This window comes from Mauremys reevesii, linkage group 16, assembly GCF_016161935.1.
Source record: "Mauremys reevesii isolate NIE-2019 linkage group 16, ASM1616193v1, whole genome shotgun sequence".
NCBI classification, from domain to species: Eukaryota; Metazoa; Chordata; order Testudines; family Geoemydidae; genus Mauremys; species Mauremys reevesii.
Window position 1 is genome coordinate 32,378,202 of NC_052638.1, and position 26,580 is coordinate 32,404,781.

General features: G+C 39.5%; 1 protein-coding gene and 1 long non-coding RNA gene across 8 annotated transcripts in view; one reads left to right on the top strand and one right to left on the bottom strand.

Annotated features, from left to right (window-relative positions):
• The window catches only part of WWOX (WW domain containing oxidoreductase), a 635,942-nt gene that overhangs the window by 403,887 nt on the left and 205,475 nt on the right, over window positions 1-26,580 (top strand). The window contains exon 9 of one of the 7 annotated variants that reach the window (XM_039503876.1): window positions 15,008-15,464. The exons of 5 other annotated variants lie outside the window; for them this stretch is intronic. In XM_039503876.1, coding sequence (XP_039359810.1) covers window positions 15,008-15,127 — 120 coding nt within the window. In that variant the 3' untranslated portion in view covers window positions 15,128-15,464. Of the gene's footprint in view, window positions 1-15,007; window positions 15,465-24,366; window positions 24,572-26,580 lie in introns of those variants that run through there. One more of the 7 variants, XM_039503886.1, reaches the window with a different exon arrangement.
• LOC120384817 lies at window positions 339-23,339 on the bottom strand. The gene is made up of 4 exons (XR_005589124.1): window positions 23,221-23,339; window positions 15,798-15,894; window positions 9,848-9,956; window positions 339-976 (listed from the first exon to the last, which is right to left on the bottom strand). It is a non-coding gene; the product is annotated as an uncharacterized LOC120384817 (long non-coding RNA).

Below are 26,580 nucleotides of genomic sequence, written 5' to 3' on the forward strand. Positions count from 1 at the left end.
TTGTTTAATGAAAAAAAAAAAGAGTGGCTGTTTGAAGCTGCTCAGGGGTGGCATGTTAGAATGAGGAAATGGATAGCAGGGCAGAGAGCTGGTGAGGTAGTCAAAGCTGCATGATAAATATATTTACCACATGGCTCTGCAATTTATCTGATGTATAGAACCTGTGTGTGTGTGTGTGTAAGTAATTGTATATTTCTATATACATAACGTACATCGTTTTATAAGACAAAGTACTCAAAGATCTAGATGAAGAAAAATGTATATTCTTCAAAACACTATATAATTTATTATGAATCATGTAGTAGATATTTCAAACATTTTAATTGTCATGTTAAGAGTTTGGATCTAAAGCCATCATGGTTAAACAAACAGGCTTTTAGCTAATTTAAGTTAGAATAAAAGTAAGCATTTCAAAGCTACATGGTGGGAATAGCTCATAAATGAAGCATTTTTCCCCTTAGGGATATAATCAGACTGCAGAGAAATCCCTAAAGGGAAGACATTCATAAATTGGGGGGAGGGGAGAATTGCTAAATAGCATCATCATAATGCTGGTTATTAAGCAAAAGGTCTGCTAAAAAAAAAACAACCCCAACAACTCTGGGCCATGTTTGTAAAGTTGTGAATAAATCTGTTACAAAAAAATTGAATTTATATTTAAGTTAAAAAACAGAGTAAGATCTTTTATTCCACACATATAAGTTTGAATACACTTTCAGTTGCTCTTAGTTATCTCAAATTAAATCTTAAATTGAGCTTGTGGTTCTGTGAATTAATACTCTGGCCTTTCAGCTCTTTTGCTGAGGTCATTTAAATCTAATGGTAGAAATGGTCACGGGGTCAAGTATTGGTATGTAGAGTACAGACATGGTTTAATGATGCCAGCAGATGTTTGCATTCTGCATGTTGGAGTCATAATGCACTGGTGGGCTCTGTGAAGGCACTCGATTATCACATTATTGTATCTTCATTCCATCTGAAATGTGTGTCAGGAAATAAAAAAACACATTAAAATATGGTGAAGGTTCTGCTTTAAACCAACAAAAATAAGAAAAAATTCAGAGTTAATTTTCTCCTACTTTTAACTCACCCCCTTGTGCCTAGTCACTGTAGAGTCTTGGAAGCATGATAAACGTACATAGATCGACTGCACTGGGGTATGTTAAGGACTTGTGTACACTGTGCTTTAGTCCTCACTAACGGGGTGTAAATTCTAGAGTGCACTAACTGGTCCTGATGGACGCTTTTGGTGTACACTAACAGTTCCCCAGCACCAAGAAACCCTAATCATGGACCAGGACACCACTGTGTTAGGTGCTGTACAAATAGGGAACAAAAATGACACAGGCTGCAGGGATGTGCGGGCTGCCACTTCCCGCAGCTCTGATTGGCTGGGAATGGCGAACTGCGGCCACTGGGAGCTGTGGTCGGCCATACAAATGTAAACAAACTGTTTGGCGGCCCGCCAGCGGATTACCCTGATGGGCTGTATGTGGCCTGCAGCCTGCAGGTTGCCCACCGCTGGTCTAGAAAGTGAATACATGCAGCTTAGGTTTGATGCAGTAGAGAAGGGAGAGACAGGAGAGAAATTCAAAGGCGGGATGACATGCTCAAAGCGATGGGCCTAGCTTGTTTTAAAAATAAAATAAAAATCAAGAAAACAATATATAACTTAAGGGCTACAGTCCAAAGCAAGCTCTTTGTATATAAAGAATTGCAATCTTCATACTTTCCTGCTTGGTTTGGGATTTTTTAAAAGTATGACCCTAAAAAAGCATATTAAACCACAAAAAATCATTTGTTTTCCCATTCTGAGACATGGCATTCCCCCCATTTCCAAAATGGAGGTTACAAAGAGATCTCTGTAACCCTGCAGTGCTTTTAATACAATGTTGCTAAGCAGCATTCCTAGGCAAAAATATATGCCAAGTTTCAACCCAGAACAATTTTACGGCGGAATTTTAATATTCTTGAAAACAAGGTTTATAAATGAAATGCTGACAGAGCCTTATGTATAGCTGTTCCAAGGGATGACATTATAATACATATGGGCAACTCAACATGATATTTACTGTTCTCTCTTGTATGCTAACTGTCATCTTACATAGTCCATCAATGCCATCTTTCTGTTTGATGGTCAATACAAATAATCATGAACAGCCATTACAATTGTTATTAAGAATATAATGTTAGTGTCTCTTTTGAATGCACTTCATTTGCAAGATCGCACATCATACCTCTATCTTGTACTAGTGAGTCTGTTGCATCCCTGTAAGGGGCCTGATCCTGCAGGTACTGAGCACCTTTCCCTACTACTAAACTCATTGGGAGAGATGAACACTCATCAGGATCAAACATAAAGTGTGGTCTCTCCCCCGCCCCTCCCTAAGAATACTTTAAAATCATGGAACCTTAGGAGTGTAGGACTGCAATAGATCTCAAGAGGTCATCTAACTCAGTCCTCTGCACTCAAGGCAGGACTATGTAATAATTAAACCATCCCTGACAGGTGTTTGTCTAGCCAATGATGGAAATTCTACAACTTCCCTAGATAATTTGTTTCAGAGCTTAACTACCCTGACAGGAAGCTTTTCCTAATGCCAACCTAAACCGCCCTTGCTGCAATTTAAGCCCATTGCTTCTTGTCCTATCCTCAGAGGTTAACAAGAATTTTTTTTACCTTCCTCCTTGCTTCAACCTTTTATGTTCTTGAAAACTGTTCTTATGCCCCCCCCGCCTTCTCCTCTCCAGACTACACAAACCCAATTTTTCAAACTTTCCTTATAAGTCATGTTTTCTAGACCTTAAATCATTTTTGTTGCTCTCCTTTAGACTTTCTTCCAAGTTGTCCAATTCTTTCCTGAAATGTGGCGCCTGAACTGGACACAATAATCCAGCTGAGGCCTTATCAGCAGAGAGTAGAACAGAAGAATTATTTCTCATGTCTTGCTTACAGTACTCCTGCTAATACATGGTATCTCCTTACTCAACTGATCTGCTCCCAGTTTGTATTCAGAGTTACCTCTGCTTTACTTAGGGGAGAAGAAATATTTATACTATTGTTTACTACCTGCTCTCACTGCAGCACCCACACACCTAGAGTATTTAAGAGGGAACTGGAGTCTATTCTGGCTCTTACATCATCAACACAAATTGTTAATTTAACTCCAATTCCAAAGCCAAGTTATACCTTCAGTTTCACTTCTGCAATATTGTTGTACACAAATGCATGAACCAGTAGAGAGCCCCAATCCGACTGTCAGTTCCCCAGGGAAGTTTGCTGTACTGCTATTTAGAAAAAAAATCTTTTTCCCTCTGAAATGAACAAAGCTGATCTGAAAGACCTTGAGACAATCTAAGCAAGAATCAGCACTGTATCATTAGTAAAGAGTCACTTTTCAAAGTGAAACTGCAGTTGAACCTGCCATGCTGCCATTTTGTGTGTGTGTGTGTGTTGTTCTGAATTTGGTTCTTCTATATTGTATGCTCGGTTTCTGTAGGGTTACTTTCAAATAAGGTCACAGTAATCCAAATTAAATCCATTATCAGCATGCCCTTTGTAATGTGAAATCTTGGCAACCAAATGAAGCATTTTGACAACGCAGAAGGTTGTACAGTCGTTGAAATGATTTTGTTATTTTTTTTCTTTTTCAAACACAGGATGATTAATTCTGTTTATGAATCCCGTAAAGTAGGAAAATATAACCTAACTGTATGATAAGTGTTTTTAGAGATGTTTCAAGAAATATCGCCTAAACATTAGTGTCCTCTAAATGTGAACATGTACTTCAGAAGCTGTAGATCTGATGCAGTTCAAGGATGGCAAGATATGCAGGATAATAATAAATGGCACTTACATTCTTCTTTAGAATCCATTTGAGCTGTAGGGTCAATTTTTCAATAACTCTGTCTCTGCACATGGAAATGTGCGCATGTTTATAAACTTGATTTGAGCATTTATTGGTATAGTGCTTGTAATAATAAAATTGCACTTGGACAGTGGGTGTTAATTTTTTGCATGTACAAATAATGGAGTGCAGATCCAAGCAGGAATCTGGCTCATAATTTGTAAGAAGGTACAGTTGAAAAAAGTCACTTCATTTATTATATAGATTTTGTTTGTTTGTTTTCAGTCTATTGTGTTACAAATAAGGATATAAATACATGTTGCCATAACATGGATGATTTTTAAAAAAAAAATACTAGGGAATCATTTCTTTCACCCTCCAACAGGAGATCTACAAGGTCACCAAATTAAACCTTTATATAATCCAAAAATTGAATCTTAGTACATCCATTTTCCTAATGCAATTTTTGCAATACCTATTGGTGCTGACAGTTTTGGTCACATCTCTCTATTGTGCTGTTCAGTTTTATTTGACAGTGCAGAATGGCATCAGTGTATTGGAGATAACATCTGAGCTGTGTCTGGTCTCTTGGGATAACTGTACTACTCTACCTCCTTGCCATCATAAATGGATGTTTCTGTCGTTCTAAGATTTCCTCCTGGGTTAGGCATCTTTTCTTTAATTATTAATCAAAAGCACTGTAATGATCACTGCAAACAAATGTATCACTATATTGAAGCATGTATTTTAGATGGTAGACTAGTAGTATGCTTGTAACAAGATTTTGATAGAACTAAAGAAGACTGAAGAGGTTTTTACAGCACAGCTGAGAAGATTGTGATCTTGTGTGCTTATCTGTCTGTTCTGCATCTGTGTGATGCATTAATCAGGATCACATCATAATTTATGTATTTTCTTGCTCCCAAAAGAGAAAAAAAACTTGTGTGGTAGGTAAGTTTTATCCACCTAAAAGTCTCTGCCAGACCTAGGAATGGAACACAGATCTTCTAAATTTGAATCCAACCACTACATAGTACAGTTCAAGATTGACCTAATCCTGAAGCCACTGGTGTTTGGTCCATCCTAAATTAATAAATTATGTTGTATTTGAGTTACCATGTATTATATTTATAGAGCCACGCTTTCACAAGCGGCATCTGAATTTGTACGTGTGTCTTCCTGTGCACAACTCTGTAGCTGAATCTCTCAACACTCAACTTGCATGTGCAAATGGGTTTAGAGGCCATGTGAAACACAAGCAGTTTGAGTAATATTTGAAAACTGTGTCTGTACTGACCTCAGTCACTTTGACACGGGGATATGAAACAGAGCCAACCGGCTATAGCCAGTATGGAGCACTCTGTCTTCTCTACTGCTGTTCTGATACGTGGGTTTGTTAGACAGTGGATTCATGTGGTTTGTGGACCCAGTTGCCAATCCTCCAGCCCTATCTTCCACAGGCAACCTCACCACGATGTACGCCAGGGAGTGGGCCATCATGGAGCTCAGCTCAGCTCTGTACTATGTTGCAGCACCCGTAGAATAGCTTTCCTATAGCCAGCCTCCACTCCCCATGCGTGGCAAACCACCATACCTCTACTGGCTGCCTTTAAGGTAGGGAAATGATTTCACCATTCAAAATGCTACATGTTATCTTAAAGAGAAACACAATGTCAATATAGGAGACATATAGTCACAGGAAAACAAGAGCCAGGGATTTATTTAATTTAAAGGCTCCTCTCACAGTATTAGCTTAATTGCAGTCTTCGATATGTGGATATGTAGCGCTATGAAGCTATCTAAAAAATAGCCAAGCTCAAACCTGAACTCCTTGTCTGTTCAAGACATCCATTTAAAGTCTATAACATAAATGTAACAGACATTTTTCAGATAAAACTCTGGGATTAAATGGATGTCTTAGATAGACATTGTTACTGTCATAAATATTAGACTAACTAAAGTGTATTGTAGAAACTACTACAAATCAAAGGATATAAATGCTATTTATTGAACTTAAAGAAACATAATCTAGTTCAGTGCTTGCTTAGCAATGTGTCATGTTTCTCCTTGAACTTCTTGCTACAGATGTTGTCCTGTACAGAAGTAAAAACATAAAAACAAGGCGAACTTGCAAGTCTGGCCCTACAGCAGCCATGGAAGAAACTGGTGAAATGAAGCTACTAGCATAATAACAACGGTTTTTACCTGTGTGTTCACTTCAGACTGACTCTTGCCAATTTTCTATTTCCTGCAACAAACCACTTGCTATTGTAATAGTGTATCTGCAACTGGAATGTTAGATATGCAGACTCTTCCAAAGATTTCATTAATGCTAGTCCGTAATCATAGAGTAGGAGTTGCTGAATCCAGCCCATCCTCCTATAGACTAAGCATGCCACTCTACAGTTCATCTGGCATCTTCCGGCACAGGAAATTGAGATTGAGTTTTTCAAAGCACCCTACGGAATTAGGCACCCAGCTGCTGTTGAAATGTAATGGAACTTGGTCACATTACTTTTTTAGGCCTATTTGAAAATTCCATCCTGACGTACTAAAATGATCTCAAACTCAACTTTCCTGCCCCCAGTCAAAAAATGAAGTGTTATTTCAGGGAAGGTCTTTTCAAAATGCTTTTTGTATTATCTAGTGTGCATGATATTGAAAAGATTGAAATACTATTACGTTTAGGGGAATATAACCAAAATATAATGAAGAAGAGATTCAGAATTAGAATCTCCGATTTAGCCTCTTGGCCTTAAAGAATGTATAGGTTCAACCTAGATTTCCTTGTTGTTACATGACTCAGCCCAACCTAATTGCCCTCACCTTTATATCACAGGAGCTAGAGCCAGGTGATAGTTGTAAAGATTTTGGGAGACCTGATGGGGTAAGGAAGTGGGGCTGTCCAGGAGAGATTTAAGCAAATACGAATGGTAAAGGTAGCTTGTAAGGTAGAGTCTTGACTAATTCTGCGTTTATTTACACTACTGAGCAAGAGCAACTCCACAGAAGTCACTCTGGAGTTACAGCAGTGTAAAACTGATTTAAGTGAGATCAGTGCAGGCTACTTTTAGAAGATGCTTCTAATAAATTCATGCTAGATTTTTATCTATGGCTCATCTTTAATTTCTATTCCACATAATGCACTTAAGGGCTGGTATTCTAGAAGGATTATTAAACTGAACAATGAAGTATAAATTGGGTATTCAGAATATTCTATTGATTATTGGGGGGAAATGACCTTGTATGAGTCCATGAAAATGGCGAGCTTTGTGTGGCTATAGGACATTAATCTTTTTTAAAAGTGTATAACTCTTGAGTTCTAAATCTGTTTCAATGAGTAAACCCTTGAGCTATATCTATTTGCATAAAACATGAAAGATGCTAACTACTGCAACTGAGCTCGTGGAAACAGTAAGCATCCAAATCACAAGTACACTTAAAAAGTCCCTTGTTTTCAAATACTCAGGAGACACACTCAATTGATATCATAACAATGTGTGTAGAAAACCACATTCCTTTTTAAATTGTATTGTAGAGTTGTTAAATGTATGACTATTAAATAGTTATAGATGTTCTATGGGAAGTGCTGTTTCACAGATCTTGTAATTAGCTAGCAATTCTAATTGTTAATCTCTTTCATTTATGGCAATTCCTTCTCTAACTTGTCCAGAAAATACCAACGTTCTTGTTACCGGGGGAATTAAATTAGGCACTCATGATGACTATTGTGGGGTATGGGTTTAGGTACCCTCATAGAGCTTGCCCAGCAGGCAAACCCCTCAGAGTGATCATCAGTATCATCAGTATTCCTACACAGGAAAGTACCCCCAGGAGAAGCAGTTTGAAATGGACTGAGGTTGCATGATTCAAATTCCTGTACAGGAATTGGATCACAAGTAGGGTTGCATGAGTGATCGTTTTCCTCTGTTGCTGGTAAAGAGGAACTCCAGAACAAGAGAGACCAGGTGGGTGGAGTAATATCTTTTATTGGGCCAACTTCTGTTGTGTAAGAGACAAGCTTTTGAGCTCTTCTTCAGAGTACCTTTCCCAGAACACTCTGTGGAGATCAAATGTGTGTGTCTTTCACCAGCAGAAGCTGGTCCAATAAAAGATATCTCCTTACCCAGAGTCTCTGTGGGGACCAACATGGCTACAATGCTCATCCCAGTATTCTGGGTCCAATATGGCTACAACAGCAGCACTGCATGAAACGAAGAGAGCAGAATGAAGACAGTGACATTAAAATAAAGTATCGGGGACAGAGAGAGACTAATATCTACAGGATGAGAGACAGACATGAGAAAAATTACATTGGAATGAAAAAAATCACAGAGGGAGGGAATGTGGAAACCAAGAGGGAAAGACGTAAATGCTAATGAAAAGCCCAGTTTTGAAAGCTGGGTGACAAAAGTGAGGTGGCTAAATCAGCATTTATTTGCCTGACGTGACTATTCTTGGTCCTAACACATACGTAGATAACTAACCACCTGGACTTGAAATTTGTGACCAGTAACAGAACTGGTATAGGTCAAAACATCCCTCCAAAATATTGGAGTCTTGTCTATTTGAGAGAGGATGTGGGGGAGATTCTTTCCTCTTGGATGAAACTGAAATTAAAGCCCAGATTATACAATGAGAACCTAAGAAATTGCAAAATGCATTTCTTTACTCAGAAAAAGCATAAAGGAACATGAGAAGTCTTGTGCTATATGTAAATTGTTTCATTGTACCTGCTAAATATAACATGAAAAACTTGAGACTCGTAAAATGTCACCTGCTCTTATCAAGCTTCCTAGAGATTACCTTTTAACAGAAGTTTCATTTTCATTTCCTCCAACATTTACTGAAGTGAACGAGGGCCGCGACTCCTTTATTTCCTAATCCTAGCTAGCAATGTGTTTTTTTCTGTTTTATGTCATTTCATATGACATTGCATCAAGGCAATTCAGTGCGGCATGCTGTTGAACCAAAAGCAATTTAAGTCAAAAATGGACGAATATGGATGTCATTTATAAAGCTTGTTCAAAGGCCTTTGACACTGCTCTAAACCTGAGCACTCTTGAGGTGCAGCGAGAGATTTTTTTTCTCCTTATTTCTGAGCCAAATTGTGGGGCTTTAGTAGAGCTCTGCTCAGAGCAGGGCTGCCCAGAGGATTCAGGGGGCCTGGGGCAAAGCAATTTCGCGGGCCCCCTTCCATAAAAAAAAAGTTGCAATACTATAGAATACTATAGTCTCGTGGGGGCCCCTGTGGAGGGGGCCTGGGGCAAATTGCCCCACTTGCCCCCCTCTCCCCTTCTGGGCAGCCCTGGCTCAGAGCGTAACAGAAGCAGTTCCTACTTAGAAACAATTCTTCCTTAAAAAAGAGTGTATTCTTTATTTTTAGAAAGTTTTCAAAAGAGAAATGTGGGAGCCAACATACAAGATTTAACTGTAATTGCTTTAGATAACCTGCCTTGCAGATTAAAAGCCAAATGTCTTGCTAGATACATCTGTTGAAATCTAAAACTCTGCCTAGACTACAGAGCTGGAATATGAAGATTTTTTTTTCTTTGTTGGCATGTCTTCTTTTAGATCACAGACCTGTTTTGATCATGCCCTTAATGCTGGTTATTTGTGCAGCCTTGGTTTCAGTATTATACAAGGTTAAAGAAAAATGAACACAATTGAGTCTGAGTGGCTGTCTTCATTTCAGGCCGAGTCCTGGCTGCTAACAGAATGCAAATTGTACCCAGTGAATCTAATTGTAAAAGAAAGCTCACACTTAGAGAAGACACTTTTCATAACATGCTGGAAACCTATTTGTGAGACCACAAACTGCAAGATAATGTTACATATTGGAAAAGTTTTGTACAGAGGCTGGCTCTTTAAGGGAGCATACTCAAAGGAACTCAGAAACCATTTCCTTTGCCGGAGCACTGAAGAATTTCTTTGAGGGGATAATTCACCAGAGGTCTTCAGATTAATTCATAAAGACAAATACAAAAGATCTGATTTACCATTTTTTCTCAAGGGTGGCAGAATTTTTCCTTCTTTCTTGCCCTAACTGTGCAACTTGCTGGATTCATCTGTTCCTTATTTGGAGTTGCAAGAAAAGTTAAATCGTCCCTAAATCAAAACAAATTTATTTAATCTTGCTTTTGATTAAAAAATTGTTGTAAAGTAAACATCCTTGTGTGAAAATGCAACAGATACATAGTTGGTGAGTTTACGTCCACAGCTATAAACACTTTACCCCTTAGAGCCACGGGGAGCTGTTAAGCTTTTGCAATAAACATTATGTATGATTGTTAATTGAAGTGCATTCATAATTGCCAGTGCATATTTTTTTTTTATTTTACTTTTTTTCTGTCTTTGTCTCTTGTCTTTGCAATGAAGGGTCATAGCAAAAGTGTGCCATGGGAACTGTTTTCATTAAGGAATTATATTGTCAATGTCAGGGACAGTTTATAAACAAAATTATTATAACTTTTATATTGTCCTCTCAGAAAAAAAGTCAGAGTCATTAAAACATTACTGCACTGTAGTGAGAAAATGGGCTTAGGGATTGCCTTCAGTATGTGTTGTTAATTAAAGAATTTGCTTCAATATCAAAAAAAGAGTCATTATAGCTTCTTGAAACAACAGTTAAAACACTGTAGTTACTATCCTTACTTAAGTAATAATTTATCTTGATTCTAGATCATTATCTACAGTTTTGTTTAAAAAATAATACAAAAAATTCCTCTCAGTAATAATACCTAATCTCTTTTATAGCCTTAATAATATTCCTTGCATATAAGGCTGTCCTTGGGCTGTCCTTGGGAGCCAAAAAATCTTACCGCATCATAGGTGAAACTGCGTTATATTGAATTTGCTTTGATCTGCTGGAGTGCACAGCCTCGCTCCCCCGGAGCGCAGCTTTACTGCGTTATATCCGAATTCGTGTTATATCGGATCACGTTATATCGGGGTAGAGGTGTATTTATATATAAAATATGCAAGGAATATTATTAAAGCTATAAAAATTATATATAGTGCTTGCTCTCTGCAGGATTCAAAAGTGTTTGCCAAATGTGATAAACTGCTATGCACACCTATACAGGGGATTGCTTCACACTGTGCTTTAATTCATGCAGTCCCTTCTTGAACAAAGTGAGGTCTACGAGTTCAAGCAGGTGCTGCCAATGCAGGCACGCCAAATTTGAGTGGCATTGCAATCCCCTACACCAGGCTGCATTGCCACTCACTTAAGTTTGGCCTGGCTGTCCCCTACCCTACCTGTCGTGCTGGAGGGAGACCAGGCCAAATTTGAGTGAGTGGCATTGCATCCAGTCGGGGCCAAGGGGGAGGACTGGGCCCCCTGCCACCATCCCCACCCTACCCCCGATTGCTCCCTAGGTGCATAACACCACAGCACAGCACTTTAGGAAAAGGATGAGAGAATCTAGTCCAGTTCCAACTGTCCATGAAATTTAGGGGTAGGCACTGTTGAATGTAATAAAAATAGAGAATAATTGGTAAGTAAATATTTTGTTACTCGTGCATTTAGGATGTTAGAATGGTAAACATGCTGTGTGATGTTTAATACTTTTTCCCACATAGAAAACTGGGGAATTTTGCCTGAGCTTCCTGCAGTTTTTCCCTTCAGCTGCTGTGTCATAGGCAGCAGTAGCAGGTATCTGCAATACTGGGGCATCCCTATATGCTCTGAAGGGCCAGAGCCCTGGGGCAGATATAGCACAGGAAACTGCTTCCTTCTCTGAACTCTGCAGCTACAGTCTTGTCAGCCCCCACCACTGTTACCACCACCAAAGTGCAGTGAGAGGAAGTTTATGGAGGTAGGAGCCCAGGGGAAGCCCCATCCTGTGCAGAGAGTTGAGGTTGAGGGTGTAGGAAGATGCAGGATCCTGGCATTGAGAGCTGGGGAGCCTGCTATGCAGTGAGAGGGAGCAAAGTTGGGAAACAGGTGCACAGGGCAGCAGTGTCCTGCATTTTTTGTGCATGCGCATTCTGCATACATTTAAGATTATGACCATTACAGGTTGAAAATTGATAGACATTGGGGACCATCACGTGGAGGCCACAAACCAGAAGACAAACCAAAAGTGTGTCATTAAAAAAATATATATTTAAATCTCCTTATTTTAGGTCAATCTTGTGAGATTTTGTGGGTCTCACTCACACAAGCAAAGACATCAAGTGAAGGGTTGACTTACATCCACATCATTCATTGGTCAGTCAGATGACACTCTCCTTGTAAGAGCACAGCACATGCTCCCTCCCCAGTGCAGGGCCAGTGAGGAGCCTAGCTACTCTACTTGAACAATTGCAAAGTTACAGTTTCTCCCTGCTGGACAGAGCCACACAATGGGAGGAGGTGGATGTGGGGTTGGAAATACATTGTCAAATGGTAGCCAGTGATTCAGTGGCAGAACAAGGAGTTCTCCTGCAATGACAGGAATCTAAACCCATCCTATGGGCGGAGGTATCTACAACTGTACAGGGTATTGACACCATTAGGTGTGAGGACTGTATTTTAAAAATACAAATCTTCTCTCAAGACCTGTACATAAAACGGATCTGCGCATCCAGCTTCAGGGCTCGTTAGAGAGCATGGCCTCATGTTTACTACCAAGGAAGTTTAAAGAGCAAAGCCCAGTGAAAGACCAAATAATGTGTGAGTAAGTTACACTTTGGTAAATCATTTCTAATTCTTGGCACTAAGCATGCATTACCATTACTAATATATTTAATGGAGTGTATTATTTTATTGTAGCTAGTTGCTATAACAGTAAGTTTAAAATGTGATAAACAACAAGAAATATGAGATAGTATGGGATCAGATCTGTTTGCCTTGCATTTGTTTTGTCAACTTGCATTAATCTACTTGGTGTTTTGTTTGGTGGGCAATCATCAAGGCGTGAAATAGCTGCCTTCCCACGTTACTAAGGCATGTAAATTTTGCTCTGGGAATGAGTTTATTTCAAACAACATTCATAATCATTGTGCATTAGCAGCGCTCGCCTGGGAAGAACACATGAATGAAATGTTATAGTTCTTGCAGATGACATAATTGAAGTAATTTACTAATATGTGGAAGGGATGCCATTTAAAGTATGGAATAATGATAAAAAAATCATATATATATATATTAGAAAGTTAGCAAATCAAAGTAATTGAGGAAAAACAATTCAGTAACGCTATCAGAGTGTTGATGCAAATGAGTATCATTAATGGATGCTCTGAACATAAAGGCTGTTGTATCAAATATTCTCCTGTTGCCAAGAGCAATTTTTTTATGATTATTTGATATGTTTGATTTACTGACCTTTCAAAAAGTTCCCTATTTTTAGAGGTTGGCTTCTATTTTTAATTTTTCTCTCAAGGACTCAATCCTACCAGTGTTCTTACTGTCCACTGTGCTCCGAATGTCAGAGCGACACTGAAAGCATAATTACATTTCCTAATTATGTGTAATTAAGCAAAACCCAGATGATGTATTCAGTGAGCTCTTGGAATAGCCAAGGGTCAAGGACTTCTGGAGTTTTGTAATATTCTTATAAATAAGCACATTACACCGATAAAGCCAAGTTACAATTTTGTGCAGTGTGCTCTGTAAACCTGCTTAACAGCTGAAATATACAGTATTCATTTCTTTAGCTGAGTAAGGATATAGTTGAGATTTTTCCTGTCCCCCCCCCCCCTTATTTATTTATTTGTAATGGGGTTTTAGATTTGTCATACTTAGCAGAGGAAAAGGGACTCTAAACTCAGCACCATAAAGTTCTGGGTGCTGACAAGCTAAGTGATATTTATTTTTCCAAACCTTAATCCTTTTGAAACATGGAGAAATAAATACATCTGCTTATCTAGCACATGCCTGAGCCTGAAAATAAATTCTTATTTTTCTTGTAGTCCTGTACCAATGGTCTACAATGAATAATTTGGGCAGTCTCACTGAATATAATAGGAAGAGCTTCTTTATTACCAGTGATAATTATAAAGCTCATAATGGAAAACCTCCAAAGCCCTACCATCAATCAAGGAAAATAAACAATGGAACATGATAGGTATATAAAAGTGAAAATGGCTAAACCACATATGGAAATGCAATAGTTTTTGCAAGGTTATAAATCATGGTGGAGTTGTAATTTTAAATGTAATTAATATTCTCAGATTAAAACATAACTTTGTAAGGTATTTAACTGACTTTTTTACAATGGGGAACTGGATGACTCAAAGCATTAGTAATGGGATTAAGGAGACATTCACTTCTAGATCATTAGGTCAAATATGGCCCAAGTCAGTTGTGATTGAAAGTTATCATCTCTCAGCTGTTTGGTCTTTGTGAAAAGATTGTTGATCTCAGTCTAGACCTTAGCAGAGAGGGGTCTGTGGGCCAAACTGAGCCCTGGTGCAAGCAATTTCAACCTCCCAGAAATAAAGGGAGCTGTCCCAACTTGCCTCAAGGCTTGAATATGGATGGATATCACAAAGCTGTCATCACAAATGCCACTAGACAATACCCTTGTTGAAGTTAACACAAGGGGAGCCAGGAAGCTTTGAGATGGAAGTACCCTCTAGAAGTGATCTCTCCAGATTAGGCTACAGTTGTGTGAGCAAAGAGCTTTTTCTTGGACTTTAGCCTATTCCTCCCTCATGCTTGCATATTTTGGGAACATTGCATATGCTATTTTCTAAATAACTCTTCTAATGTATTCCTCAACATATAACTACATGCCCACAATCCTGACCTTGGTTGAATTCCACTGAATAACATTGAATCCTTGTAGTAAAACTCTCCTATTTAGCAGGACATAAATTATTTTAAAAGGGCAGCCATTTGTGTATGCCCATATACATGTAGATGTAATAAAATGCGTGAGTATATATATGCAAGCATTTGAACAGTATCGTCCCTGTAATTGATGACAGTGACTGGGATTTTTATCCCAATCTTTACCATTGATCTGCTATACTTTGGGCAAATAACATAACCTTTCTGAGACTCATTTCTATGCATCTGTAAAATGGGCATAGTGTTTACAAGGGTGTATTAAGGCTTAAAATTAACCAGTGATTGCAAACTGCTGTGAGGGCCTAGGATGAAAATGCTTTATTATAATATAATACATTATTGGCTGTTATTCATTATTACTGAAATTTTCTATCCACAGAACAGGTCAAGTAAGAGCAACAGAAAGGCAGTGTTCCCGAGAATGCTTCAACTCTGCTGTAGAGGAGTCAGTTCTAGGTGTGAGAGGGTATTTCACTGCAAGAAGGGATGCCAGTTGTAATGATGTGTGCGCCTCTTCCGCCAAGGCCCCATCCCCCACTCGCTCCTCTCCACTCTCTCACCTCTCCCCGCTGCTCGCCCTTAGAGCCAGTAGAAAGTGATGGGGCCATGGCTCCTACCCCCAGTGCCCCTGCTTCTGGCCTTAAAGTTTTGCTTCAATACATGTAAGCCTCCTTTAGCCTTCTGTAGTGTCTTTTCCATGTTGCATAAACCCAGTGAGGCACATCTGTCATTGAAGTCCCAGCTCACACTGAAAGCAGGGCAGCGCCCCACACTCCCAGGTGGGGCTGGGGGGAATTGCCCCTCCTGGAAACAATGCAGTGTGCAGAGAAGATATATGCAGGTTACACCAGGTCATAGAATGGTACAGCCTGCTCACTCCAATGTACTCCGGCCACTCTGTAGGCTAGTGCAGGTGCTGGGGCTGTTGGGGGGGAGAACCTTTCATACTTCTATGCCACTCAACAGACCCATGTGTAGCCAAGTCACATATAGGCCCAGGTGTGTTTATTTTTTCTCTCCTCTTTTTTTTCCCTTCTGAAAATGGCCTTTAGCTTTTCAGTGGGCCTTATAAATGTGGAAACAGTGAAGATGAAGGGGCTGTGTGGATGCATTTTGTGTTGATAGAGTTGTCGTTACAGCCTGGTAATTGTTGACAGTTTATCCTGTACCTGATGCGTTGGTGAGGAACAGCCTGTTCTTCAATTTGTTGTTTTGGGTTTTTTTCTGTATTCCTGGCTCTGTAGTGCATGGCTGCTGACTATAAATCTGAAGGAGAATAGATTTCTTTGTCAAATAATACCCAAAATCAAAAGTATTTTCAAAAGCCCTGGAGTCCTTTGATCTGTTCAAACCACTGAATATTTTCCCAGGACCCTTTACATTTTTCACTGTCGAAAGGTTAGACTAAGAAAAATATTTGTAAACTAGGTTACTGCTACTTTAACTTCTGCCAAATAAATTTCTGTAGATGCATTCTATGTCCTGTTATCAATTTCATTTACTCTATACACATGACAGAAGAGCTTTCTTAATTGAGAAAAGAAATGACATTACTATTATTCTGAAGTCACAAATGTGTCACTAAGTTTGCCTCAGCAGGCAAAAATATGTTGTGTGTGAAGGAGATCCGTAATAGTAATTGCTCTTCCAAAAATGTGTTTCAACTGATTTACAACATTCTTAAATAGCTAACTATATTATACTCAAATATTGTAGGCTCCAAATTACTGTACCAATACATTTTTGAAGGACTGTCCAGTGTTGCTGTAAGGATTAAATGTCCTGCAGGGGATAAATGCACCAGAGAATGGAGGACAATAAATTGTTAGATTTAAAAACAAACAGATGTAGTGTAACAACTAGAAAGTCAATATGTACCAAGGACCAGCATCTGTAGAATCAGAATGGTAATTTCAAATGGTCAGAGGTCAGTATAGAATGTAAAGCTCCCTACAGTACCAAACTTATAAAAGAATCATTAGCCATTCTACACTTTAGCAATGAATATGAGTAAAAGAGCAGTCGTATTCAAATAGCATTACTTGCTTTGTAAAATATTCATTTGATTAATATTTTAGTTTCAGAAAAGTGTGGACAGGAAGAGAAAGTTCTTCTAAATGACCCCATTTGTGCTAATGTAACAATCTAATAAAAACTTTATTGGTTATGTTTGCATAATTTTAATTCAGTGTTTGATGTTGTATTAGGATTATTAAAACTGTTCAACAAAGTCATAATTTCTTTTGTTTTAAATTCAGTAGTACCTTGGGCTGTCATTTTGATAGTTGTGAAGAAGTCAATAATTTAACAGACAAACTCTCAGGAATGATTAGCTAAATCGTGCTGCATCTCTTCCCCCTCCTCCAATTTTCCCTTTTGTTCTTCTACATATGTTTAAAGATATTTCTGTTAATTTACAATTTGAAAGGTGGGTGAGGAGCAGAGAGTTTGAAAAATAGATTACTGTCTTCATTAATACAGGTTTGACCTACAAAGTCTTCACGTACTTAATGATTAAAAACCAAAGTACTAAATAATAAATTATAAGAATTTATAGGAGTCATCATCTTGAAATTAGCTTATTGAATGTTCTTATCATAATAAATCTGAGTGGGTGTCTAATTTAGTGTTAGCTGACTAAAATTATATGTTGCAGGCAGATTAAAAAAAAAAGAAAAAGAAAAAACTTTTGTTTCAAGACAAATGCTGTGAATTTAATCACAGATGACCTGAAAAGTGACCATATTTTGTTGTGTCTGCTTTGCAGAAACTTTGGCAAAATTGGTATTGGTGGGAGTAGAATGAAGATTGATTTCAATTTGTGAATCTGGCAGACAATACAAATTTTCTCTAGCAATTCAGTGATGTTTATGTTAACGCTTCTTATACTGACATAGGAAGTCAAAACTCAGGAAGCGAGTGACAAAAAATCTACAGTATCTGCACTTAAATCTAAGTATAGCAGACGTATTTGCCAAGATTTTTTATATGACTGCAAAACAATTATCTCCCTCCTCTCTCTCTCTCCATTTATCCCTTGGTATTGCTTATTGGGTAGAAAGGATTTTTCCCCAGTTCAGTTAAAATATGTTTCCCAGTACATATTAAAATGGATATGCCACACACTGATAGCCTGGAATTTTTGGAGGTGGCAGGTTTCCCTGTAAAATTCATCTGTTCATATGCAGTCTTCCAAAAACAAACAAACAAACAAACAAAAACCCTAAACCTAGAAGTGTCCTGGAAAACAGTTTTTAATTGTTTCATTTCAGTCAGGCAGCAAAGATGCAGCATTGATCCCACTTTCATCAAATGAACTGAGAGTTTTGCCATTAATTTCAAAGGAAGCAAAACTGGGCCTACTGTGAGGGCTTAAGCTGTGATCTTGCAAATATTTGGGCTTGGTCTACACTTGAAAGTTACATCAGCATAACTACAGTGGTCAGAGGTCTGAAAAAATACACCCCTGACGGATGCAGCTATGCCAACATAATCCACAGTGGTCATGCAACTATGTCAATGGGAAAGTGCTTCTGCAGGTGTTCCTGCATTGAGGGCTGGTCTAGAAAGTTAACTTGCTCAGGTGTGCTAAAGCTGTGCCACTGTAGCATTTCTAGTGTAGACATAGCCTGAGTCCATATCTACACTACAAACTTGGCTGGACACAAGTTCCATCAGCCCACAGCCACCAAAGTTAATATTTCGCTCGTGTGATTTACACCATCCTTACTTTGTACTATAGACCAAACCTGACAGAAAAAACCCTTCTGTCACTGCAAGCTTTGTCTCCACCCTGGGGTTATGCAGCATAGTCTCTGTATTGTAGACATACGCTTCATGAATTGTGAACAGCCTCATTGACTTATATGGGGCAACTCGCCGTGTGTGAAATCTGCAAATCTCTGCAGGATTGGGGCCTTATTGTATAAACTGGCACTAGAAAACAGATTTTTTTTCTTTTCCCCACAAAGAAATCTATGGCTGACATTTATAAACAAGGAAGCAAGAGCGGCAAAAAAGAAATTTGGCTCTACACTCCCCACTCCCTTCCTTCTCTCCCCCAGTTTCTAATTAATTAGAAGGAAATTATGCCTTCAAGAAAAGAGGAAAGTACCTTTGGGATTTTCACCAGGAAGAAATGGCACTTGTGGTTAAAAGGAAAACCTTTTTTCAGTATTAAAAATTAATTAAAAACGGGATGTGCTAAAACTCAGTTTTTATCATTAGTACCAATTCTGTAGTGCTCAGTGCAGTTGGCAAAATTAAAATTTTTCTGTGTCAACATAATTTGTGATTTATCAAAGTTTTGCTATAGATTCTTAATGCTGAAAGTCAGGCTCAGAGAAATCGCACACTATCGTTTTCCTTGATGGAGATAGTATTCATCTCTGAAAATACTGATTAACATGATTTCACTGCATGTTTCAGGGTATTCAAACACCTAGAATAAGCAAAGAACAGAGTATGCAAACAGAAATTAAGTGAAATCTTACAAAATGAAATTCACACACACATGCTGCATTTTTATAGTAAAGTCAATGCTCATTTTCACCTGGAAGTGGCAAGTGGTACTAAAATGATCACTCTTTTATTCTACCCTGACAAACAAAGAAATAATGTTACTGTACTTGGAATGTGTTGCAACATGACATTCTCTGTAAAGATCTCTGGCAAATTGTAATTTGTATAGGTAACTCAAATGGGTAGTAGTTTAGATAATTACTCTGTTGCACTTAGAGTTGTTGTTTAATTTGGAAACAAGAAGTTTGTGAAATAATATTTTGTTGGCCTCGGTCCTCTTTATTCAATAAGACCCTGATCCAATTCTCATTACAATCAATTCAAAGTCTCCCATTGATTTCAGTGATAGTTGGGTTGTGTCCATAAAGATGTGTGCTTGATAGATTCCTGTTTTGGTTTTGATCTTTTAGATACTAATGACTATGACTGTTTGTATTGTAGTGGTACCCAAAGGCATAACAAAGACATAACAAGTTCTTCCCCACAGAACTTGCATGCTAAGGTCTCAATTCAGCAAATCATCTCTGTTCAGGACAGCACTTCTGCAATGCTTAAGTTCTCTTGAAGTCACTGGTGCTGTTAGGAGCAGTCAGTTCAGTAGGGACAAATGGTGAACCCAGGAGGCAGCCATACATTCTAGAAACTGGAGGTCAAAGCTTGTGCTCTCTTCTCCACCCTTCTTTTTGCATACCTGCAGCACAGGGCTATTCCCTTGCTTCTATGAAGCTTAGCATGTAATGCACTAGATATAATTCATGCACAGTGAAAGACCACAATAGTCCCTTTATGATAACCGATGCTTTTATAATGGAAGGTTAATTGTTTGTGTTTTGTTTTACACTCTTTTGCAAAGATCATAAACGTTAGTCATTTGTGTGTTACTTATGCAAATTTGACTCTACAATGTCTGTGTGTTCCAGATTTCTTGTCACTGTATATGCAGCTGTGTGGCTATGTAAGAACACAAGGTCATTTTCATGTCACATATGTAGAAAAAACAGGTATTGCATTCACTCTCAATTAACATGATGTCTCATGAGATTTCATAGGAACTAAACTCAGTATGATCGACTAATGCCAGAGTTTGGGGGTTACCTGATGTTATGCTCTAGTACTGTGAGCTTTAGAATAGCTAGATGTAGGTGTTGGTCAGCTAAAGAGTATCCCCACTTTCAGGTTATTTTTTCCCCCCGCAGATTAAATGTTTCATTAAAATGATTGGCTAAGTTGTTTTTCGGTGTTTTATTAAATCAGTTACACAAGAGATAAGTAGACAGCTGCACAATTCTCACACACAAGTCTGTGAATAAGAGATGAGGGGAAATGGGGGAATTGGTACATTTCACAAATCCTTTACACTTTGTATCAAGGTCTAGATAGTGAATTAACTAAAATTTCAGTGAAATTTAGAAAAAAAATTACATAAGAAAGTACAAAGAGTGCACCCAATTGTTGTTATAACTCAGGAGTGGGCAAACTATGGCCCATGGGCCACATCCGGCCTGCCAGCCATTTTATTCTGGCCCTCAAGATCCAGCCAGTGAGCAGGGTTGGGGGCCTTTCAATGTGGCTACCGGAAGCAGTGGTATGTCCCCCACCTCCGGCTCCTACGCATAGGGGAGCCAGGAGGCTCCACTCCACATGCTGCCCCCGCCCCAACCGCCGCCCCCGCAGCTCCCATTGGCTGCAGACAGGGCAGCATGCAGCAGAGCTGCCTGCCGTGCCTCGGAATAGGAGCTGGAGTGGGGGACATGATGCTGCTTCCGGGAGCTGCTTGAGGTAAGTGCCGCCCAGAGCCTGCATCCCGAGCCACTCCCCTGCACCCCAGCCCCCTGTCCCTGCCCTGATCCCCCTCCCGCCCTCTGAACCCCTCAGTCCCAGCCCAGAGCACCCTCCTGCACCCTAAACCCCTAATCCCCAGCCCCAACCCAGAGCCTGCACCTCCAGCAAGAGGCCCCAGCCCAGACCCCCTGCCACACCATGAACTCCTCATTTCTGGCCCCACCCCGGAGCCTGCACCCCCAGCAAGAGCCCTCATGCACCCCAACCCCTATTTCGTGAGCATTCATGGCCCACCATACAATTTCTATACTCAGATGTGGCCCTTGGGCCAAAAAGTTTGCCCACCTCTGTTCTAACTAAACAGAATGTGGTAGAAAATAAATGAAATACAAGAACCAGTGACTAGACAGCTTGTTGTTCTGTGTTTTCACATCAGTGATGCTCTACTGTCCTGCAAGTTAGTAAAACCAAGACCACTTGCCATAGCTATAAGCTATCAATAAAAATTAATGTACCAGAGGGGATGGAAAGAAAAAAAATGCACTTAAGTGTTCAGGGCCACCCAAGCATCCTCTGTGAGTGTATTCTGGCAAGAGAGGTGATATTGTTGCCATGGTCAGCCGTTTAATGCTATTTTTCTAAGTAAATGCCTGTGTGTTCTGATCAAGGGCATTGGCAGTAAACCAGGACGCTGTCTTCAGGAAGAGGTGGTGCTGAATGGTATTGAATATTGTGGAACTGGAGGTATTATGGGAGGGTGGTTAAGGACTTCTTTGTTAAATTTCAGTTCAAACGCAGACATTTCTTGCGACGTGAAGAGGTATTGTTCAGGGAAAGTGAAGTTGTCTATTCGAAGGAGTTGTTAATTTTGGAGAAAAAAGAAAACAAAAATCCCAGAAGAAACTTCTTTTGTTCTGGGATAGGTTTTTGTATGTAGAATAGTAGAGGTCGATAGAAATCATTTACATCAAATTTGAGCAAAGGAACAATTGACTGTGGCACCCATTATAAGAAATCAAAAAGTGATCATTTGATCACTGACTTCAAACAAGGAAGGAAAGAAGAAGGAAGATTGTTATTAAATCTAAGACTATATATTGTATGCAGGGCATCCTATGAACTGGATTCCCCAAGTAGATGTTGCTACTATAGATGTTGCTACTATTATTTATTATTTGTTATACCATAACATCTAGGAGCCCTAAGTCATGGACCACGGCCCCACTGTGCTAGGTGTTGTACAAAATTGGTCCCTGCCCCAAAGAGTTTATGTTCTAAGTGTGTCTATTGAAAGGAGCTGCTGGCTTTCTGTCTGGTTTTCAGAACTGGTATAGATGCTGTAGTTGTACATAAGGAAAGTGACAATGGGATATGTTCAGAACAGGTGTAACTCCACTGACGTCAGTGGTTTTCCATCAGGGAGACCCAATATTTTTAGTCACCCTCTGAGTCTTTTGGCTAATGTACTATATTGCAATTGCAGATTAAGAAAGTGAACTTTAAAAATTGATGTCCTGTTCTTTCCTGTGATAATTAAGAGTGTGGAAAAGGTTGTTGGCCATTCTAGCCAACAGCAGTTTATACGGACAGGGCAGGAGAACACCCACCTTTAGATGGCCTCACAGAACCACAGGCCAGGGGCAGTGTATCTGTATTACCCTATTACACTGAAAGGTGGTGGGGTGTCTCCTCTAGCAGAACACAACTTGCAGCGGTGTAGGCCTTTGCTTCTCATCACAGCCTGAAGTACTTCCCATCTACTGTCAGACTCTTTGCCATTGACTTTAACAGCAGAAGTATCAGGCCTACTTGCAGAAACAAATGTTTTAATACAAGAAAGAGGAATCTTGGGGCTGCTGTGCTGTAAATCTTGTCATATTCGTTGTTCTTCTGTCTCGTGTGTTAATCAGGTTGGGGTTTGGTAGAGTCTGATGACTTATGTGGAAGCTGAAAGCTCTTGGTGCAGAAATAAGTCTGTGGTAAGCATGTGATTTTGGAAGCGATCGTCCTGTTTAACTTATCTTGTCGCTGCCATTCTGCACTCATACTTTCCTCAGGATGAGTGCTGTATTGAAGTGTTACTATTTATCCATTTATACTTGAAGTAATAAAATTACTTTTATTCCTAAAACTTGTACGGGGCCAGTTCCCTACCCCAAAGACCTGAAGCCATCGCTTGAGACATGACAAATCAGCAACTCTAACAAAGACTGGCTTTGGAGTGGGGGATGGGGGTAATACAGGAAAGGGAGGGCACATTGACAATAGTGAAATTATGTGGCTATTTACTTGTAGGTTTGGTATGTGCCAGAGAAAGCGTCTGCTGACAGCAGCACACTTGGGCCCTGTGGAACAGCAGTTGGATGGAATCCCTGGTAGCATTTTTAAAATCCAGCTCCTGTTTCCCAGCAGGACCTGTTAGAGAATGAGGGGAGGAGATTCTACAGGGAAAAAAATCTCAGCTTTTAACTTTTTTTTCAGTACTAATCAGAACTCCCTGCTCTCTCAACTGGCTCTCAATCCTAGAGCTCTGTTCCCCTTTTAATTAGATCAGGGTTTCTCAAACGGGGGTCGCCACTTCTGTAGGGAAAGCCCCTGGAGGGCCGGGCCGGTGTGTTTACCTGCCCCGTCCGCAGGTCCGGCCGATCGCGGCTCCCACTGGCCACGGATCGCTGCTCTGGGCCAATGGGAGCTGCTGGAAGAGATAAGTCCCTCAGCCCGTGCCACTTCCAGCAGCTCCCATTGGCCCAGAGCAGTGATCCACTGATCCACCCTTTGGATGCAAACTTTTTAGGATGAAGGACTCAGACCTCCAGAGCCAGTATGATTAAAAAAACTGAAACCATAATAAAATAATGTTCTGCAACTACATGTTACCTGGCGGCACCTAGAGGTTTAACTGATCATGAAGCCCAACTGGCCAGGAGCAGGCTGCTCAGTAAAAAAGCCTGGAAGTGGTACAGAGGAGAGCGCTGCAGGCACAGCGTCTACAGTCACTCTCTGGGAAGAGAGAGGAAACCCAGGGGAAGGACTGAGCCCTGAGACCCTAGCCCTGAAAGAAGGGTCAACCCAGAGATGTTACGGGGAAGAAAGCTTGAAAGAGGCTGGGTAGGAAGAAACCCAGGAAAACAGCAGCTAGGAGTGGACTGTGCAGACTTTGGCTGCTGGGTACGGGGTCCCTAGGCTGGAACCCAGTCTAGAGGGAGGGCCTGGGTTCCCCTGCCAGCCACTGGGAAAGGGGCACAGGACCTGGAGATGTGACCATCCGCAATGGTTGGACTTTGTTATCTTGGAAGGGGAGGACTATCCACCACTGTGGATTATGTTGGCATAGAATGTCATGTTGCAACATATTCCAAGTACAGTAACGTTACTTCTTTGTTTGTCAGGATAGAATAAAAGAGTGATCATTTTAGTACCACTTGCCACTTCCAGGTGAAAATGAGGACTATATAGTGACCTGGCTGGAGAGATGAGTCATGAAGAGGGAGCCCCCTGAGTCACAGAGAAAGAGAAGGGCCACAGCACAAGCAACAGAGGGAAAGGGGTGCCAGATGGGACGAGAGCTATTTCCCAGACCCAGCCACAAGGAGACTCACCCACAGTGAGTGGAACCCCTTCACAATGAGATAAAGGAGAGGTGAGAGATGTACAGACTAGATAACATATCTCTGTGGTACAGTCCCACTGTTTTGAGAACCATCACCTCCTGCTAATTGAATTGTTTAAAATTCTAGTAAATACTGGTTGGTTTTGGTCATTTGGAATTATATATTTTCATATATAGAGTAATCAGGTGCTTACTGCATTTTGAAAGGGAGAAGTTATATACTTTGTTGTCTTGGAGGGGTCATCATCATAATAATAAAAATAAAAATGCATCACACACCCAAAGACACACGTTGCTGGCAATGGATTTGCTGGCACCGGTTCCAGGTAATGTTGCAGATTATAAATAATTGAATAATGTATTTGAAATGCCTCATTCAAATTGTGATGTGATCAACATTTAATGGACATTTGGGAGAACCATGGAGCTTCTACTTTGGGTCTTTCCACAGACCAAGGAATACAAAAGAGACCTGCAATCAGATTTTGAAGAGAAAATAGAAGAAGAAAAAAAGTCCAATATAAATCTTTTGTATCTGTGTGGAATACTATATATTCTAACAAAGTTAGTAAACCAGCGATTGTCTCAAAGTTACAAAATGTAGGTGCAGATCTGGATTTCAAACATCTCAATATCCATTCTCTGCTAAACAGATTTTTTTAAAATACCATGTTCAGTCTTGTTCTCAAAGAGAATGAGGCCATTGACTTCAAAGGGGTGAGAATTGGGCCCAGTTTCTCTTGTTGTAAGATGAGGAATGGTATTATTAAATTTGGAGGAGAAAATAGTCCACCTCCATCAATATGAATTGAACAATGTAAGTGCAACACATATTGGGAGGGAAGTATTAAAAGTAGGACTATGATTTGGTCATTGGTGTTCATGACATTTTAACTTTGTGTGAAAAGCATGTTATGCATACTTTTTCTTCAGTTTGTTGTGTTTTGGTATCAGTGACAGGGACCCTACTTTGCAAGCCTTTGTAATCATTTATTATTCTCTCTGGGGAAAGTGTTTACCACTATCTTTTCTTAATTAGTATTTCTTTACTTCTCTCTTGCATCATTTGTGTTGTGCTAAAAATAGTAACTCAAGTTGACATCTGTACCATGTAAGATTTTTTTCCCCCCACTTGAATTTAATCCCCCTTCTTAGTCATTCTTTTTTTTTTCTCTTGATACTTAGGACAGACAAAAAACTTAAATCTCAGAGCTTGTACCTTTCAGACATTAAATTTAATTGCGGGCATTCTGAAAATCCAAATAAATTATGCCATATGCACTGCCATCATCAACCTTCTCAGTAACCTCCGAAAAGTCAAGGAGAACAGTTAGGCAGTTTCTTCCTTTCTAAATGTGTACCAGTTATTTCCTGTTAGGTTACAACTATGTGTTCCTTTCTATCTTACCTATCAGAGTGGCTTTCTGCTGTTTTCCTTGCAAATGGTAGCAGGGTAACTGATTGACTTGCAAGTTTCTACAATAGTTGTATTCCTTTAAAAAAAATCTCATATTCAACAAACTTTTTGGAAAATAGTATGAACATATATTCTCCCGAATGATTACCTTTGGCCTACAGATCTGTGAGAAGAAATCCTGCAGTATTGAGTCCAAAAGACCCTATTTGTTTTGAACTGCCTCCTACATTTCTAGTGATGGAATCCATGATAATTATACATACAGTCAATGGACAGCAGCCAGCATATTGTTCTTTTAGTCCCTTATTCAGAGGAAATATAAATTTAATATTTCAGCTAGTTGACATCCTCTCATATTACAGCTGTTTTCTTGACTCTTTCTTTGTAGTACTGGCAAACAAAACTTTTCTACTGTTGTGTTTCAGATATTTAGTCATATGTATTTTGAAGCATTTAATTATTGGATTTTGTATATCTCTCTTAATTGCTCTTTCATAGATCTGTAATTTTCTCCAGCATCCTTTCATATATGATTATTGCAAGTCTGATATAACTAATTCAGCTAAAATGCATAGGTTGGCATTGATTATAGTCAATGAGTATTTTTGTATGTTTGTATTTA